The 15,773-nt window shown below is 35.6% G+C and overlaps 1 protein-coding gene across 4 annotated transcripts in view; it reads left to right on the top strand.

Annotated features, from left to right (window-relative positions):
• Aagab (alpha and gamma adaptin binding protein) overlaps window positions 1-15,773 on the top strand; it is a 48,597-nt gene that overhangs the window by 4,034 nt on the left and 28,790 nt on the right. For all 4 annotated transcript variants that reach the window (XM_015480498.2, XM_048793673.1, XM_048793675.1 and 1 more), the window contains exons 2-4: window positions 11,938-12,125; window positions 12,253-12,349; window positions 12,638-12,727. In XM_015480498.2, coding sequence (XP_015335984.1) covers window positions 11,938-12,125; window positions 12,253-12,349; window positions 12,638-12,727 — 375 coding nt within the window. The remainder of the gene's footprint in view (window positions 1-11,937; window positions 12,126-12,252; window positions 12,350-12,637; window positions 12,728-15,773) is intronic.

Raw genomic sequence — 15,773 nt, forward strand, 5'->3', positions numbered from 1 at the left:
AGATTTCTTTGGTTTTAATATAGGCTATTTGCTATAAGCTATAGGCAACTATAGGCTATTTGCTTTCTACATCTGAACAAACATCCAGAAAGAACATCTGGAGCAAAAATTTTTCTTTTAGCAAAATGTAGGTGTTTGCAGATCTTATAATAATAACAAACATCTATGTGTGTTTACCAGTACTCTTTCCGGAAGTGTATTTACATCATTTAATTGATCCTGTATTATAGTGAAGGCACATTAATTATCTCCATTTTACAATATGAAGAAGCTGTGGCTTGGAAATATAAGGTGACTTGCCCATAGTATTCAGGTAGTAAGTTCTGGGGTATATGTTCAAATTTAGGATTTGTATAAATCGGAATGTGTGAATGAAATGTTTTGTGAATGTATGAATGAAATCCTTAGTAGTCAAAGCTATTTAAAGTGGTGGGTTTGGTGTAAGAAATGATAGGATTAACCCCTAAAAGAATATTTTAAAATATCCCCTCATTACCACTTGGAATGGTTGAAATCTTAATTCTGATTGGATAGAAAAAAACCCACAACTTTGCAGAAGATCTATATTAAATTAGAGCCGTATTTAGTATATTAAATATGCATTAAAAAGAGCATTATACTTGCATGATAATCTTTAGGAGTATCTGGATTTTTATTTTCTCAAGTAAACTCAAAGTAGAGTCATTTATTAATCATTCCTATATAAGATTAACATTAAAAAATAAAGGATTATTCCAGATATGAAATTCTATATTATTGTGTTCGTTTTGTATTTTTATGTTAGGTTATTTAATGCTTCTTAACTTGACTCTGGCATTCTTAATTTTTTTGTGTTTATTTTTTGAAAACTTTAAGAAACAAGCCTCATTTTAAGTTTGTGGTAGATACTTGTATATTAGAAAAGTTAACTTTTTGAGTTTGGAATTCAGAAACATTTATCCATAGAAACAACCCTTTAGTCCTCAGGTTTCTAAAACTGCAAAATCAGAAAGCTCAATTATATAATGGATAAATTAAGTTTTAGAGAATTATACAGACAAAACCAGCCATCATTTATAACATTGCTTCTTTGGAAAACATACCTTCTTTTATAGGACTGAGAGTCTGTTTCTAGGTCTGTCAGACTCCTGAATTTACAAAAAGTTCTTGAAGTAATTTACTGAGGAGAAAAGTCTTTATTGTATATATTTATTTATGTATTATGGTGCTGGGGAATTGAACCCAGAGCCACATATATGCTAGGCAATCCCTCTATCACTGAGTTACATCCCTATTGCAGAAGAATATTTTTATTTAAAAAGTACAGGTTGTACAGCTTAGCCAACATTGTCTAACAGAATAGGGTTAAGAGTTTGAGTCTTCTAATTTGCATTTTTCCAGCAGCTTCTGGGAAGTATTTTGAGTGGAGCCTTGTGGTGTATTCTGGGAATAAATAACAGTTTTTGCTTAAACATAGTTGTTCATTTTGTTGTGGGAAGAATCTGCCTTCGATTCAGTTGTAAATGTTCAAGTCTTTATTAAGTAGATGAAAGAAAGGCCAGCAAGGTCTACCAGGAGGACCTAGAGTTGTCATCCCTGAATGATTCAGTAGGTGTTCACACTAAAGCACTGAGTTCAACTGGTAATAAGGTTGGAGGAACTGATTTGTTTTTAGCTCTTATACTTCATATATTTAAAAATTTTCAATTAACATTAAGGCTTAAGATTTTTATGTTTATTTAAAAAAGGGGGTGGATGTTAAGACATAAACTTAAGGAGGGAAGCTTAAATACAAGTTCATTATCTCTCCAGAACCAAAGGGACTTAAAAACATTTCCATGTTATGTTCCAGTACATGTTTTTGTATGTATGTGTGTGAAATTAAAGCTTGGGGAAGCTGTGGATTCCCAAAGTTGTTCACATTAAAGTAGGGGAGCCAAGATTCAGTTCCAGCTCCTTTGTACATGTGAAAATCAAGTTTTTGGCATCCCAAACTGTATATAGTCAAAGAAGAGGTAAGGAATAGGAAAAATTGCAGTAGATTTTACTGTTATGAATTTACATTTACCCTCTCATGGTTGTTGGAGATTTCACAGATGCAATGTGATAAGTTAAATAATAAAGGAAAACATCTCTATTGGTATCCCGTGTGTTTCCTTCCTTGTGGAGTACAGAATTTGACTTTTTGTGTTATGTTTTAGACTGATTTTTAAAAGATATTTTTGATGAATGAGATAATTATAAAGTATTGTCTTTCCAATAAATTGGGGGAGGGTAGAGAGGAGGAGGAGAAATATCAGTGGAACTGATTATGTATCAGTCATGTTGTACAAAACTATTTATGATAGAGTATTGTATCATTCTGGAAGATTCTGAACATATCTAGACTCAAAACTTTATTTCTGGTCCATTTAACTGTTTTTCCTATGGCAAAAGGAAAAATATCTAGAAAGTATGCAGTGGTCATTTGGTTTAAACAACTTGCTGCCTTTTGCCCTATGTAATTCCCCAATAAATAATGACAATAAATAATGAAATAAAATCAGTTTTGTAAGGTTAAACTATGAAAATTGTTTTAAATTTGGCAATAATGGTAACCTGGATATGACGTATGGTATTCATGTTGGAGCCAGTGCACACATGTACCACAAATACATCTTTAATAATTACTGTCCAGGAAGCAGGGGTGACGTTAAGTTAAGGCGGACCAGGACAGTTGTGAAGTTGTGAAACTCTTAGAACCTTTATAATGTTTTAGGTTCAGTAAAAACTTTAAATATTTAGAGTTTAATTTTCCAGACCTGATAGCTGGTTCTGCATGGAGGTAGAGAAGAGTGTGATCATGTGTTTTAGTCAGTTTTTTGCTGCTGTGACCAAAAGACTTGACAACAATTTCAGAGAAGGAAAAGTTTATTTGGCTCTCATTGTCTCAGCTCCCAGTGTATATATAGATTGCTACCTCTGTTGCTCTGTCCTGGAGGTGAGACCACATCCTGGTGGAAGGGTGTGGAGGAGGAAAGCAGATGAAGACATGACAGTCAGGAAGCAGAGAGAACCAGCTTCCCTCACCATGCACACCCCCAGTGACCCACCTTCTCCAACCACACCCCACCTGCCTTCAGTTATCACCCAGTTAATCCATTCAAGTAGGTGAACGCACTGATCGAGTCAGTGCTCTCATGGCCCTATCATTTCACCTGTAAACTTTCTTGCATTTTCTCACAAGTTTTTTAGGACACCTTATATCTAAACCCAACACTGTGCTTGGATTAAAATCCTGTGTGCTTAGAACAGAAATATGTGGATTTTTGGTGATAAGCAGCACTGTGATGCTGATGGAACAGAGCTTCCAATTGTCTGAATTCTGTCAGATCATACAGGATTTTTGTGGGGAGAAGAGTATCTGTGGATTGCGGGCTGAGTTCTGTTCTCTTCTTAGCCATCTGACTTAAGTAAGTCAGCTTCATTCCACAGTGATTTACTGAGTGTTGTTACATGTGCTGTTCATTGTTCTGGAAATCTAAAATAGGTACCTCAGTCACCTACATCATTGGTAAAACGAGAGCATTTTCTCTTGACTTCCATGGTTTTTTAGTAGCCTCATGGAGATTATAATTAAATCCTGTTTTAATGTGTTTACAGAGTTGTGCCACCACTATTACAATGTGATTTTAGGACCTTTGTATCACCCCAGAAGGAAACCTGTGCCTATTTGCAGTCTCTCCTCATTCCCACCCTCTGCTCCAGGGCACCGTTAATGTTCTTTCTTTATAGTACTTTTTTTGCCTTTTCTGGACATTTCATATAAATGGACTCATATAATATGTGGTCTTTTGTGTCTAGTTTCTTTTAGCATAATGTTTTAGAGGTTTATCCATATTATAGCATGTACTTCATATTCCATTTCATGGATATGTTGTACCACATTGTGTTTATCCATTCAACAGTTGAGGGACATTTGGGCTGTTTCTACTTTCTGGCTATTATGAATAATGCTGTTGTGAACATTCTTGTACAACTTTATGTGTAGACATATGTTTTCATTTCTCTTGGGTAGATGCCTAGAAGTGGAATTGGTGGGTCATATGGTAAGTTTATATTTAATATTTTAAGAAGCTGCCAAACTGTCTCTCAGAGTGGCTGTACCATTTTACATTTCCATCAGCAATGTATTGAAGGTTGCAGTAACACTTGTTATTGTCTGCGTTTTGATTGTAGCTCTTCTAGTAAGTGTGAAGTATCTGATTGTGGTTTTGATTTGCCATTCCCTAATAACTAATGATATTGAAAATTATTCTGTGTGCATGTAGTCCATTCATTTCTTTTTTGATGGAAGGTCTATTCAATTTTTTTTGCCCATTTTTAATTTTTTTTTATTATTTTGAGAGTTCTTTATATCTTTGTATAATTTATATGGATTTATAATTTTCACTTTTTCTCAGTTTCTTATTTTGGTTTTGAAATGCAAGTCTTTAATTTTGACAAAGTCTGGCTTATCATTTTTTCTTTCTTCATGATCTTTTGTGTATTGCCCAGCAATGATTTTGCCCCTCTTGAAGGCTTTTGGAGGCTGGGACTTTGGATTTGTTATCTTTTTGACATTTGCCAGTGGACCAAATGTGTTTTCAGACTTTGAGTACAGGGGCTACAGTGTAAATATTCTTCATGAAACTTACTCTGTTTTGGAAAATTCATCTTGGACATGCTTTTCTTTCAGAGTAAATTAGTGTCTGCGGCAGAAATTGTCATTCCGAGTAGATGTTGAGATTTCTTGTAAGATTTTATTGTGATGTTGATTTGTTTATGAGAAATTACCATTTGAATATAAAAATATTTCATGTCACAATTGTCCTGTTTAGGTGTTATACAGTCATTTTTCCAGAAAACTAACATTCATAGATTATTTTCAAAGTACCTAAGATTAATTGCCAAATAATTTTTATGGCTAATAATCAAAAAAGGCATGAGATAGATTATATCAGAAATAGATTTTATCAGTTCAAGTAGTTATGGTGCCAGCTATAATGACTAGTTCTGGTTCTATGAGAAAGACTAAAACTAACTTTGCATTCCAGAACTCCACAAGGTTTCTCCTTTAGATCAGTGTTTCTCAGCTTCCACACTGTTGACATTTGGGGTCAGTTGTGGGGCTGTCTTGGTCATTGTAGAATGTTGAGCAGTTTCTTGGCCTCAGTTAGATGTGAGTAGCATCTCCCTACTTGTGACAATTAAAAAAATAAATTAAAAAAACCCCAAAACTCAAATGCTGGCTTGTGGCTTTTTGGGAGGCAAAATCATATACTCACAGAGAATCACAGCTTTAGATATGTATGTAGAACAACAATTTTGAATAGGTAATAATAATAGAATTCAAAGAAGTTTCCTCTCCTTCCCCAAATTGGGTCAGAATTGTCCAGGGCATGTGCCATTGGAGTTGAAAGTGATCTTTGCAGACAACCCATAAAACTTAGAGGCTGATAGTTTCTGCTTGACCCTCATAAAACATTACATGGTGTTCTCTCTCCCTCCTATGAGTGTCTTCACATTCTTGTTTACGTATTTCTCCTTGGGTTTTGAGATCCTCCAAAAGGCAAGCGGAGATCATATACATGCTTACACACATAGTTATTTTAAAATGAAGCTGAGGACCAATCCCAGATGACTACTGGGAGAAAGTAAACTTGAAGAAAAGAAAAAGGACTGAATTCTAGATAGGGAAGAGGGGAGGGAGGGTAAGGGAGGAGGCAGGGGATTAGCAAGAATGGTGGAATGTGATGGACATTATTATCCAAAGTACATGTATGAAGACACGAATTGGGTGTCAAACTATTTTATATATAAACAGAGATATGAAAAATCATGGTGTGTGTATATATATATATATATATATATATATATATATGTAATAAGAATTGTAATGCAAAAAAGTACATGTATAAAGACATGAATTGGTATGAACATACTTTATATACAAAGATATGAAAAATTGTGCTGTATATGTATAATAAGAATTGTAATGAATTCCGCTGTCGTATTTAAAAAAATAAAATCAATATAAAAAAAGAAAAAGGACTGGGTTGGATTTCCTCTGCTTCAACTTTTGAAACTTTTCCACTGTAATACACTGTGTTATAAAAAGCCCAAGAGCCTGTGGAAATGTAACCAGAGAGAAGGGGTGTGTCAGAGAGAGGTAATGAAGTGTTGTAAGCAAAGCAGAATCTGTACTCTTGCTTAGTCAGTGTGTGCTGCTTTACCTCAATCTAGTTATACTTCCCCCAGCAAATCAGTGCTGCTCCAGCTATTGACCTCTCCCAAAGACTGAAACAAACACTGTGTGTACTTGCCCCCAGAAGCTGGGCTATGGTTACCCAGGGACTCCCAGATAGGAATTTCCTGGCATTTGTCTGTGTAAAGTCCCAATTCTAACATTGCAGTTTTAACCTTTAAATGCCACGCAGTCTTCCAGGGCCTTTACATTGCAGCATGGTGGTCTGCTCTTAGTCTGTGGGAGTCATCTGTTGGTTACAATAACTGCTGCAAAGCATTCCGCAAAGCAGCATCTACACCTGTCCTGCTATGACAGTCCTTTCTCATTTTAAGCCCTGACAATGGAAAAGAAAAACTGGCGAAGGCATATTTTAGGGGGTGATTGGGGCTGGAAGAGAGAGGCCGGAGCAACTTGAAGGAAGGGTTTTTCTTGGTTATAGTGTTTTCTACTAACCCTCTTCAGCGAGGTCCTCACCTACCCTGGAGTCAGGAGTATGTCACGCATCAACAAACAAAGGGGAGAAGGAATGGACCTTACTGAGGCCCTTCTCTGTGCTCAGCACCTGTCCTTTCATACACGTTTTCACTTAATCACAACTGTTTGAGGAGTGTTTTTGTCTCTCTTAGAGGGATGGGACATAGGACTTGCCAAGGGCCAACATTCCCATGCAGGTCTGTCTAACCCTGGGTCTGGGCTGCTGTTTTGTGTGGCCCTTTCCCCTTCTGATTAGTGCTGTCTTCACAGAGGGGAGGCAGAGCAACTTTGTGTCTTCAGGAGAGTAGATCCCATGAAAGACACTTGTAAAGGGAGTGGGGTGTTATGATCCTTGGCAGTAAAAGCAATTTCAGTTTGAAAAAGAATGAAACTAACTTTGTATTCTCAGAAGAGTGCTGTTTTTCTGGAAAGATCATATTGATTTACGGTGGAAGCTGTCTTCCCTCATAACATAGGAAATATGATTAACCGCTGGACAGCTTCTCTTTACAAAGCTCTTGATTAGTTAAGTGTACATTAATTCTGTTGGGATTAAAAGTGTTCTTAATTATTTTATTGCTAAAGGAGATGTGAAAAATCCAAACACAGTATCAATATACTTAGTTTAAAATGCACTTGTCATTTTTGGCTGAAGTGCTGCAAGGACAGAGGAGGGGTAAAATAAGAGGTGTGTGTGTGTGTGTTCGTTTATGCATGCACAGGAAAGTGGATATTTGTGGTGGTTTGGAGAATTTACCTTAAGTCTGCTTCCTTATTCATGATAAAAACCTCTTATTGAATATGAACAATCAAAAGCTTAGCTGCCTCTTTTCTTTGATTTGCTTACCAAATTGGCACTCTCTTGAAAGGAGTATGAGGCTAAACGGGAACAGGACAAAGTTGGGCAAGAGGAAGAAGGAAGTGTTGGGTTACTAAACTGAAATGTTGCCTTGGCATACAGCTCCCTTCAAATCCTGTGTTTGTTTCTTTTCAATAACTTATTCTGTGGCATCATAGGGGAAATAAATTCACCAAGGAAGCAGGAAGATAGGAGATCCTGGATAATTGATGACTGTAGAAGAACAGTTTCTCAAACAGGGAAAGAGGTTTATATTTGCATTTAGAACTGGGGGAAAGATCTACACTTGCTACTAGAACTGGGTGGAAATGTAACTTGTTACATAAAAGCACTGCAAATTAACTACTTTAAGCTGTGAAACCAAGTGTGTAATAAGAGACCTGGCAATTAATCACCTAGTGTTTGTCTCTTAACAAATTATGTATTACAGCTCCACCAGGTGGCTGCCAACAGTGGGAATGAGACAGGCTGACCTCCACCAGGAGAGTGAAGCCGTTTTTTTAGTTGATTTGTATGTGGTAGGAAGGACAAATCAAAATTCAGTACAATCAAGGGCAAGGAAGGGAGATCATAGCACGTTTCTCTAGGAAGTCAGTATGGTAACAACAAACCATAGAAAGCACAGCAAACCTTGAAAATCATTGGGACTCCTTTGACATAAATAACTGAATGCTATAAACAGTTTTCTTATGGGTTAATTGTCCTGAGGGTTCATTTGTAATGGTACCTCCATTTGGGATATTGTTTTTAGTGGCCCTAAAAGGACAGAGGATACTCTAGGTCCAAGGGTTAGTTTTCGGTGTGACAGACGTTTGAGAGTGATCCAGCTCATATGTTGAGTATTGTAACCAGGTGGTGCAGTAGGAAAGAGCGCTGATGACCTGACACTGGTTTTAGGCTCTGCTCCTTTTAGGCAAGTGGTTTCTTTTTTCTGACCCTCAGTTTTCTCATCTGGGAAATGAGTGAGTTATACTTGCTGATCTCAAAACAGCCATGTGCACAAGCATTTGGTGATTTTGTTTTAATTTGGGAAAGAATAAATTTGTTAAGCATTTGAAGCTAAATAAAAAAGACAAGGGAGGAAAATGATACTTAATGTAGACATTTACATTTACATTTTTACAATTAAACTCTACATTAAGATATTGATAATGGGAATTAGAATGAGTCAGTCTTCACTCCTCTCTCCCTGGTTCTAATATGGCACACAGATGTGATAATAAAGTCCATATGCAGCTTCACTCAAAGTATCTGATTAGACATAAAATGTTAAAAACGAAAAAAAAATCTGATAAGTGAATTGAGCTATCAACTTATTTTAGGCAGTACAGAGAATAAAACAAAACCCACCCAGCTACTAAAATGTGGAGTTCATTTTCCCAATTTATTGGCTCTATTTCCATCTGGGTTTAAAGAAAGGAGAAAGCACTGCTGCTTTTTTTTTTTTCTTCTGTTTCTTTTTAAGACTTTATTTTTTTATTTTAAAAAGCTTTATTGAGATATAATTCACAAGCTGTGCAGTTCACCCATTTAAAGTGTACCATGCAGTGCTTCTTAGTGTGCTCACAGAGCCGTACAGCCTCCACTATGGTCATTTTAGAACATTTCATCTCCCCAGAAAGAAATTCCATGACAATTAGTAATCATTCTCCACCACCCTCCATCTTCTCTTTCCTAGCTCTAGTCTCAGGCAAATTGTTCTATCTTCTGTCTCTGTTTACCTATTCTGGGCTTTTTTTTTCTTCTAAACATTCATCCTACCTAACTGTAATTATATACCCTTTAACCAACATCTCCCAAGCACCCCTTCCCTCCCCACCACCCCACCTTCTGGTATCCATCATTGTACTCTCCTCTTCTATGAGATCAATCTTTTTAGATTGCACATGTGAATGAGTTCATGCGGTGCTTGTCTTTTTGTGCCTAACTTATTTCAAACAGTGATCTTCAGATTCATTCACATTGTCTCAGTGCCAGGATTTCATTTTTTCTATGGCTGAATAGTACTCCATTGTGTATAGGTATTGTAATACATACAATTTTTGTATTAAGAAATGGCTTGTTAAGTATCATGGAAAATTTAGACAATATAAAAGTGAAATTTTAAGAGCTCTGCATGACATTAGTTTGTTCTTTTGTATTTTAAGCATTCATAAGACAACCATCTTTAATAGACCTAAATATTCTAAATTATAGTAAGTAATTCACCCCTGGGTTCAATCCCCAGTACCCCAGAACAAAAAAACCCCAAAACATAGTTTATACTTTTTTTTTTGCGCTACTCTCCTTGGTTTACTTTGCCCTCTTCCATATGTGCTATTATCAGTATATCATGGTTTGAGTGCTGCCTGTGTGGTATTTGGCACTCAGAAACACGCCACATGTTGATAAGCCACCTGCTTTAAGTTTGAAATGTTAGCTTTGAATGTAATGTAGACTTTGATCAATGAATTTTTTTAAAATGAGATGTTTATTTGAAAATGAAATCTTTGATTTTAATAATTCATCTGTTCCTCTTGCTGAATTCCCATCTGAACTTGTGGTGCTCCATTATATATATATATATATAGCTGATTGCTATGGAATTGATTGACACTAAATAAAAGATTATGACTTTAGGTAGAAATGAAGCAGGAAGAACTGCTAATTTCTTAGAGCCGAGAAAAGAGATCAGAATTTCAAATATGGGCACAGACCTGTTCATTTAAGAATAATACAATTCTGATTTTGGTGAAAATTCTGATTTTTTTTTTTACTAATTTTTTTATTAGTTTCACAATAGCCTTATATCTAAGGTAAAATCTCAAATACATTTTAAATTTAATTATTTTTTTTAGAAACAGGCCTTCAATTTTTTAGTAGTTCCTCCTATGTAATGAAACTTCACTAACAAAAATGATACATGTGTGTACTTTCAAGCTCACACATTCACACATTTGTATATTATTACATGTTATTCCTAGCAGTCGTCTGGGCTGAATGATTTCTCCATGTCTTTATACCAAGGAAAAACGATGGGAGCTTTCCAAATGTGTAATCTAAGCTCTGGAATTTAAAATTTAACTTGTAGTTTTCAGTGTCATGGTAATTATGAGTTTGAGACACATTTTACATGTTCATTTTTGTTTGCTGTGAAAAGGAGTTTTTGTCCATTTTTCTCTGTTTTCTTTTTTAAATTTTTTTATTCTAATTTGTTATATATGACAGCAGGATGCATTACAATTCATATTATATATCTAGAGCATAAATTTCCATCTCTCTCCTTGTATATTAAGTATATTCACACTATTCGTGTCTTTTTCATACATGTACTTAGGGTAGTAATGTCCATCTCATTCCACCATCTTTTTTACCCCTTTGCCTCCTCCCTCCACCTCCTTCCCCTTTGCCCTGTCTACAGTTTGTCTAATCTTCCCATGCTCCCTTCCCCAACCCCACTATGAACAGCTCTCTGTATTCTTTTAAGAACCCATTGGTGGCATGTCATTTTACTCATTTTCCACATCTGCATAAAATAGAGATTGTGGGTATGGGTGTGTGGAATGGGAGTTGGGATTAGAACAATTACTAATGTCTCTTCCAGTTCTAAATATTGTATGACATGCTGGAAGCAAAATGCTTCAGTGGTTTCATGATCACATCTGTATTAATTTGTTCATCATTGACTTGTCTTCTATGAAGATTTCCTATTTTATCTGTGCTGCACATGGATTTCTGAAAGATTTGATTATAATCTGAAACATTTAACTTACTTGCTTTTCTTGCTTTTATACATTTGAAATTTGCCAGAGGTGTCTTCATCAAATAAGAGTTTGCATTGGCTATCAAAGTCTGAATAAGCCTGTATATAAAATGGAGTTGGGGTCATTTATCAGTTTCTATTCTTTTGTTCCGTTAATTGAATTAATGTCTAAGCATTTATCCCAAGGGATATATGTAGCTCTTACATTTTATTAGTAGCAGAGCATTAATCTCTCTTCCTTTTAGCAGGCAATAACTACAAAAAATTGAAAATTCTTATAATCTTTCACCTCACATGAAATACTCAAGCAATAAAATAAATGCAGCTGTCATTCTTTCTCTTCTGTTTGCCCTTTTCTGAGTATTTAATTAGATGACTGTTTAGACACAATGGTTTTTGAGTTCTTAAAAATAAAAACCCGTGGCTTAAACTATGTTACCATTACTTTATAATCAAATGATTACAGAAGAGAATATTTAATAAATGCAGGGCCTTTAGAATCCTACTATAAAGGGAAGCAGCCTAAGTACCAGATTAATTTGGTATCTTGTTGAGAAAAGTGACCAGTGTATGTAAGCTTGTACTTCCCATGCTAATGTTTTTTCATTTCTTTAGATATCCTTGGAACAGAAGATCTTGTAGAAGCGACTTCCAATGATACTGTGAGGTTTTATCCCTGGACCATTGATAATAAATACTACTCTGCAGATATCAATCTATGTGTGGTGCCAAATAAATTTCTTGTCACTGCCGAAATTGCGGAGTCTGTGCAGGCATTTGTGGTTTATTTTGACAGCACACAAGTAAGACTTTGTTTTTCCATGGAGCCTTGAATAAGAAATTATCATATGCCTTTTTTCCCCTTGTGCTTTTCCTGTGAGTTCTTTTAATGTCTCTTTTTCTGTTTGTGTTTGGTTTTGCTCCCTCTAGAAGTCAGGTCTTGACAGTGTCTCCTCATGGCTTCCGCTGGCAGAGGCATGGTTACCTGAGGTGATGATCTTGGTCTGTGACAGAGTGTCTGAAGATGGTGAGGCCCTCAGCTGAGTAGTGGCACATGTTTGCTGTTCCTTGCAGTCAGAGAATACCTGTACTCTGAGTTTAGAGCAGCACATCTCTTAGGACTTTGTTAGAATCTTGCACTGTTTACCTTGTTTTAAAAGAATGGATATTTAGGGGTTAAGAAATCATTTTCTTTATATTACTCAATTCTAGATTTCTTGAATATAACATTGACGTTGAGGGGAAAACATTTGAGATTTGTGTAGGGTATTCATGTTTTACTTTTACTAATAGCTTGTTCTGCATATCATTTTAGGAGTAAACAGACAAAAAGCTCAAGAATGGTGCATCAAACATGGCTTTGAATTGGTTGAGCTTAGTCCAGAGGAACTGCCTGAGGAGGATGGTGAGCTTTTTCGTGTTAGTAGAAAACATGCGTTTGGATTGAGATATCAGAGATTATTTTATTCCGGGGAAGAAGAATCACAGTGAAACTGAAGAAACACTATTTTCTTCCAGCTATTTGAAAAGATTCAAGCAAAATCCAGTGGTGTAGTCTTATTAATAATGTAATAATTCATTGGTTTGTTTATTACTCATTTTAGAACTTTAAAAATGTTGGTTGTTGTTTTTTTTTTTTTTTTTTAAAGAGATGACCAGTAAAGGATTTCCACCTAAAATCATTGTCATTTCCCCATTCTCTTATTGTTCTCTTCTGACAAAAGGAGGGTTAGACCTATAGTCGTAGGTAGAGTTTATGTCCTTTCTTTAGAATTCATAACAAGCTAAGGTTGAATCTACAGAAATATTGTGGGGGTGGGACATGTCAGACCTATTTGTATGTCTTTGAAACACTTGAAACCAAAAATAAATCCAGAATACCCACCCCCCGCTCAGGGTAGCTCTGCATTACCTGCCTTCTGCTGTCTGTATCTTCTGTTTCTTACCTTCTTCTTCCTGCTCCCCTATTTCTTTTTTCTTCTTTTTCCTTCCAAATAAGCTGTTGTGGGATCTACCTAGATAAGACAGATTTTGGTCCCCCAGAACCTTAGAAGGTGGTACCAAAGATAAAACATATACCAGTAATTGAATTACGAAGTGGAGTGTCATAGGTATTAAAAAAAAAAAAAAAAAAAAAAAAAACTACTGGTGCTATAATATTTCAGAGGTGGAAGAGACTGTGTCTTTTTGGAAACTCAAGGAATGATTGGTACCATGAACTCTCACATGTCAGCTTCTCCATGGGAAGAAGTAGAAAAGTTAACAAACTAGTTAGAGGATTGGTAGGGACTGGCATTGAGAAGGTGCCAGTTATTCCAAAAGACATTCCAGGCAACGGCAACCAATGTGAATTGAAACACTTAGCACATAAGCCCTCATTACGTGAAATAAGTGTGTGTGTGTGTGTGTGTGTGTGTGTGTGAGAGTGTGAGTGTGTTTATTTGTGGTGTAGGGGATTGAACCCATGGCATCATGTATGCTAAGCAAGCACTCTACCACTGAATTACACTCCCAGCCTGAAGCCTAAGTTAGTTTATAAAAAATTAAAAATATCTTTCTATTTTCTGGCTTAGTTAGAATTTTTCCAAAATGGCTGTTATCGCCAGAGAAGAAAAGAACAAAAATGAAATAAAAGGCATATTTTGATTTCTGTACATTTTAAAGAATATTGGAAATAAACAAGTACAATTTTTCCTTCTGTGTTTTTTAGATTCCCTAAAACTTTTGCCCAGCTTCATGTATGTGAGCATGTATGTCATCTTTTATTTCTAGCACTAGAATTTTCTTCGTGTTGTTGGGAGTCAATATTTGACTGTTATCATTTTGGAATCTCTGCTCCTTTATACCACTGTTCTTTTCCTTTCCCTTTGTTTGAACAGTGTTCTTGTATTAATTTAGCTTAATTTTTTTTTTAATATTTATTTTTTAGTTATAGTTGGACACAATACCTTTATTTTATTTGTTTTTATGTGGTGCTAAGGATCAAATCCAGGGCTTTGTACATGCAAGGCGAGTACTCTACCGCTGAACCACAGCCTCAGCCCTAATTTAGCTTAATCTTAAAATAAATTTTTAGACATGTCATCATTAGGTAAGGTAATAAAGACCTTCCTAGAATTTTTAAATGCAAACTGTTCTCAAGCCTTATTCTCTTACCTTTTATTAGTAAGTATTACTCAGACATCCATATGACACTTTGTTTGTATTAAATTTCATCTTATTGGTTCTAGCTCTTCATTTTTGTTTCCTGAATTAAAGTATTATTTTTTTCAAGAATTGAGTCATTCATAGTTAGAATAAACATGCCTCTTCATCCAAATGTTGATGGTAATAAGCTCATCTTTGCAGAATATTTTCAGTTTAATCCTTACTGTATTTCTGTTAGAGTAGGTTGGTATTCTTTAAATGATTCATCAATCTCTAAGGCACTCACTGAGTGCCTGCTTTCTTTCAGGCACTATTTAGCACAGTGGGCATAATGAACTCAATAAGCCTGATTCCTGTCCTCAAGGAGTTTCTAGTCTAAGGAGGAAAGTTATACCAGTGAGTCATCACTTTTAGTTCATCTTTCCTCTAGGAAAGATGTGTAAAGGATGGTGTCATCTCTCCTTTTTTTTTTTTTTTTTTTTGAGGATAATATAAGCGATTAGCCCTTGATCAGATAGTTATTAAGTGATGGAGTTGGGGCTCAAATTCGGATCTTCTGACTTCTGATTTTGTACTCTTCTTGTTAAACTTCCCAGCATCATGCCAGGGCACTAGAGGCAGATTGTGTTTGAACTGTTCTGCAGACTCTTTCCTTTCAACCTTGTGAAAACTGTTTCTGCCATTGCTTTCCACAGTCAGTCAACATTTGAATGATCTCTTTGTCCTTTATACACAGTGAAACTTAATTTGTAGCTCAGAATACCGCTGTATTGTTAGCATGCTAACTGGGATCAAGGCCTGTTATTGTAGGTAGGATCCATCAAATTCTAGTAGCAAATAGTACTAATACTAAATTAATTTTTTTAAAATAACCCATTGCCTGTTTCTTACACTTAGGGTTATAGTAAATTCACTTTTTACTTTAAGTTCTTTTCTCTGATCAAGAGGTTATTTCTTAGATAGAGATAATATTTATTACTCTATGGTCCCCAGTGGAAGACAGAGCATTTGCAGTGTGTTATAGTGTGCTGAAAACTCCATCCTGTCTACAGGAAACTCATTCTGCATAGATAACTGAGATTCATTATCTGTTGTACTTTCCCAGGATTATGGAAACTTAGATCCTTAGGAGAATATGAGTTGATTTCACTGGTGAGGCAATAGGAAGGACTTTATTATTTAACTGTTATGTTGTTTGTTTAATTATTTTAGTTTGTAGAATATCCCTATCAGGAACTCTTGAGTTTGTATTTGCTATATTTCTTTTCCTGTTATACAAGTTAAGTGTGAGGGAACAACTGAAT

The sequence above is a fragment of the Marmota marmota genome, unplaced genomic scaffold (genome assembly GCF_001458135.2).
Source record: "Marmota marmota marmota unplaced genomic scaffold, marMar, whole genome shotgun sequence".
In the NCBI taxonomy this organism is placed as follows: Eukaryota; Metazoa; Chordata; class Mammalia; order Rodentia; family Sciuridae; genus Marmota; species Marmota marmota.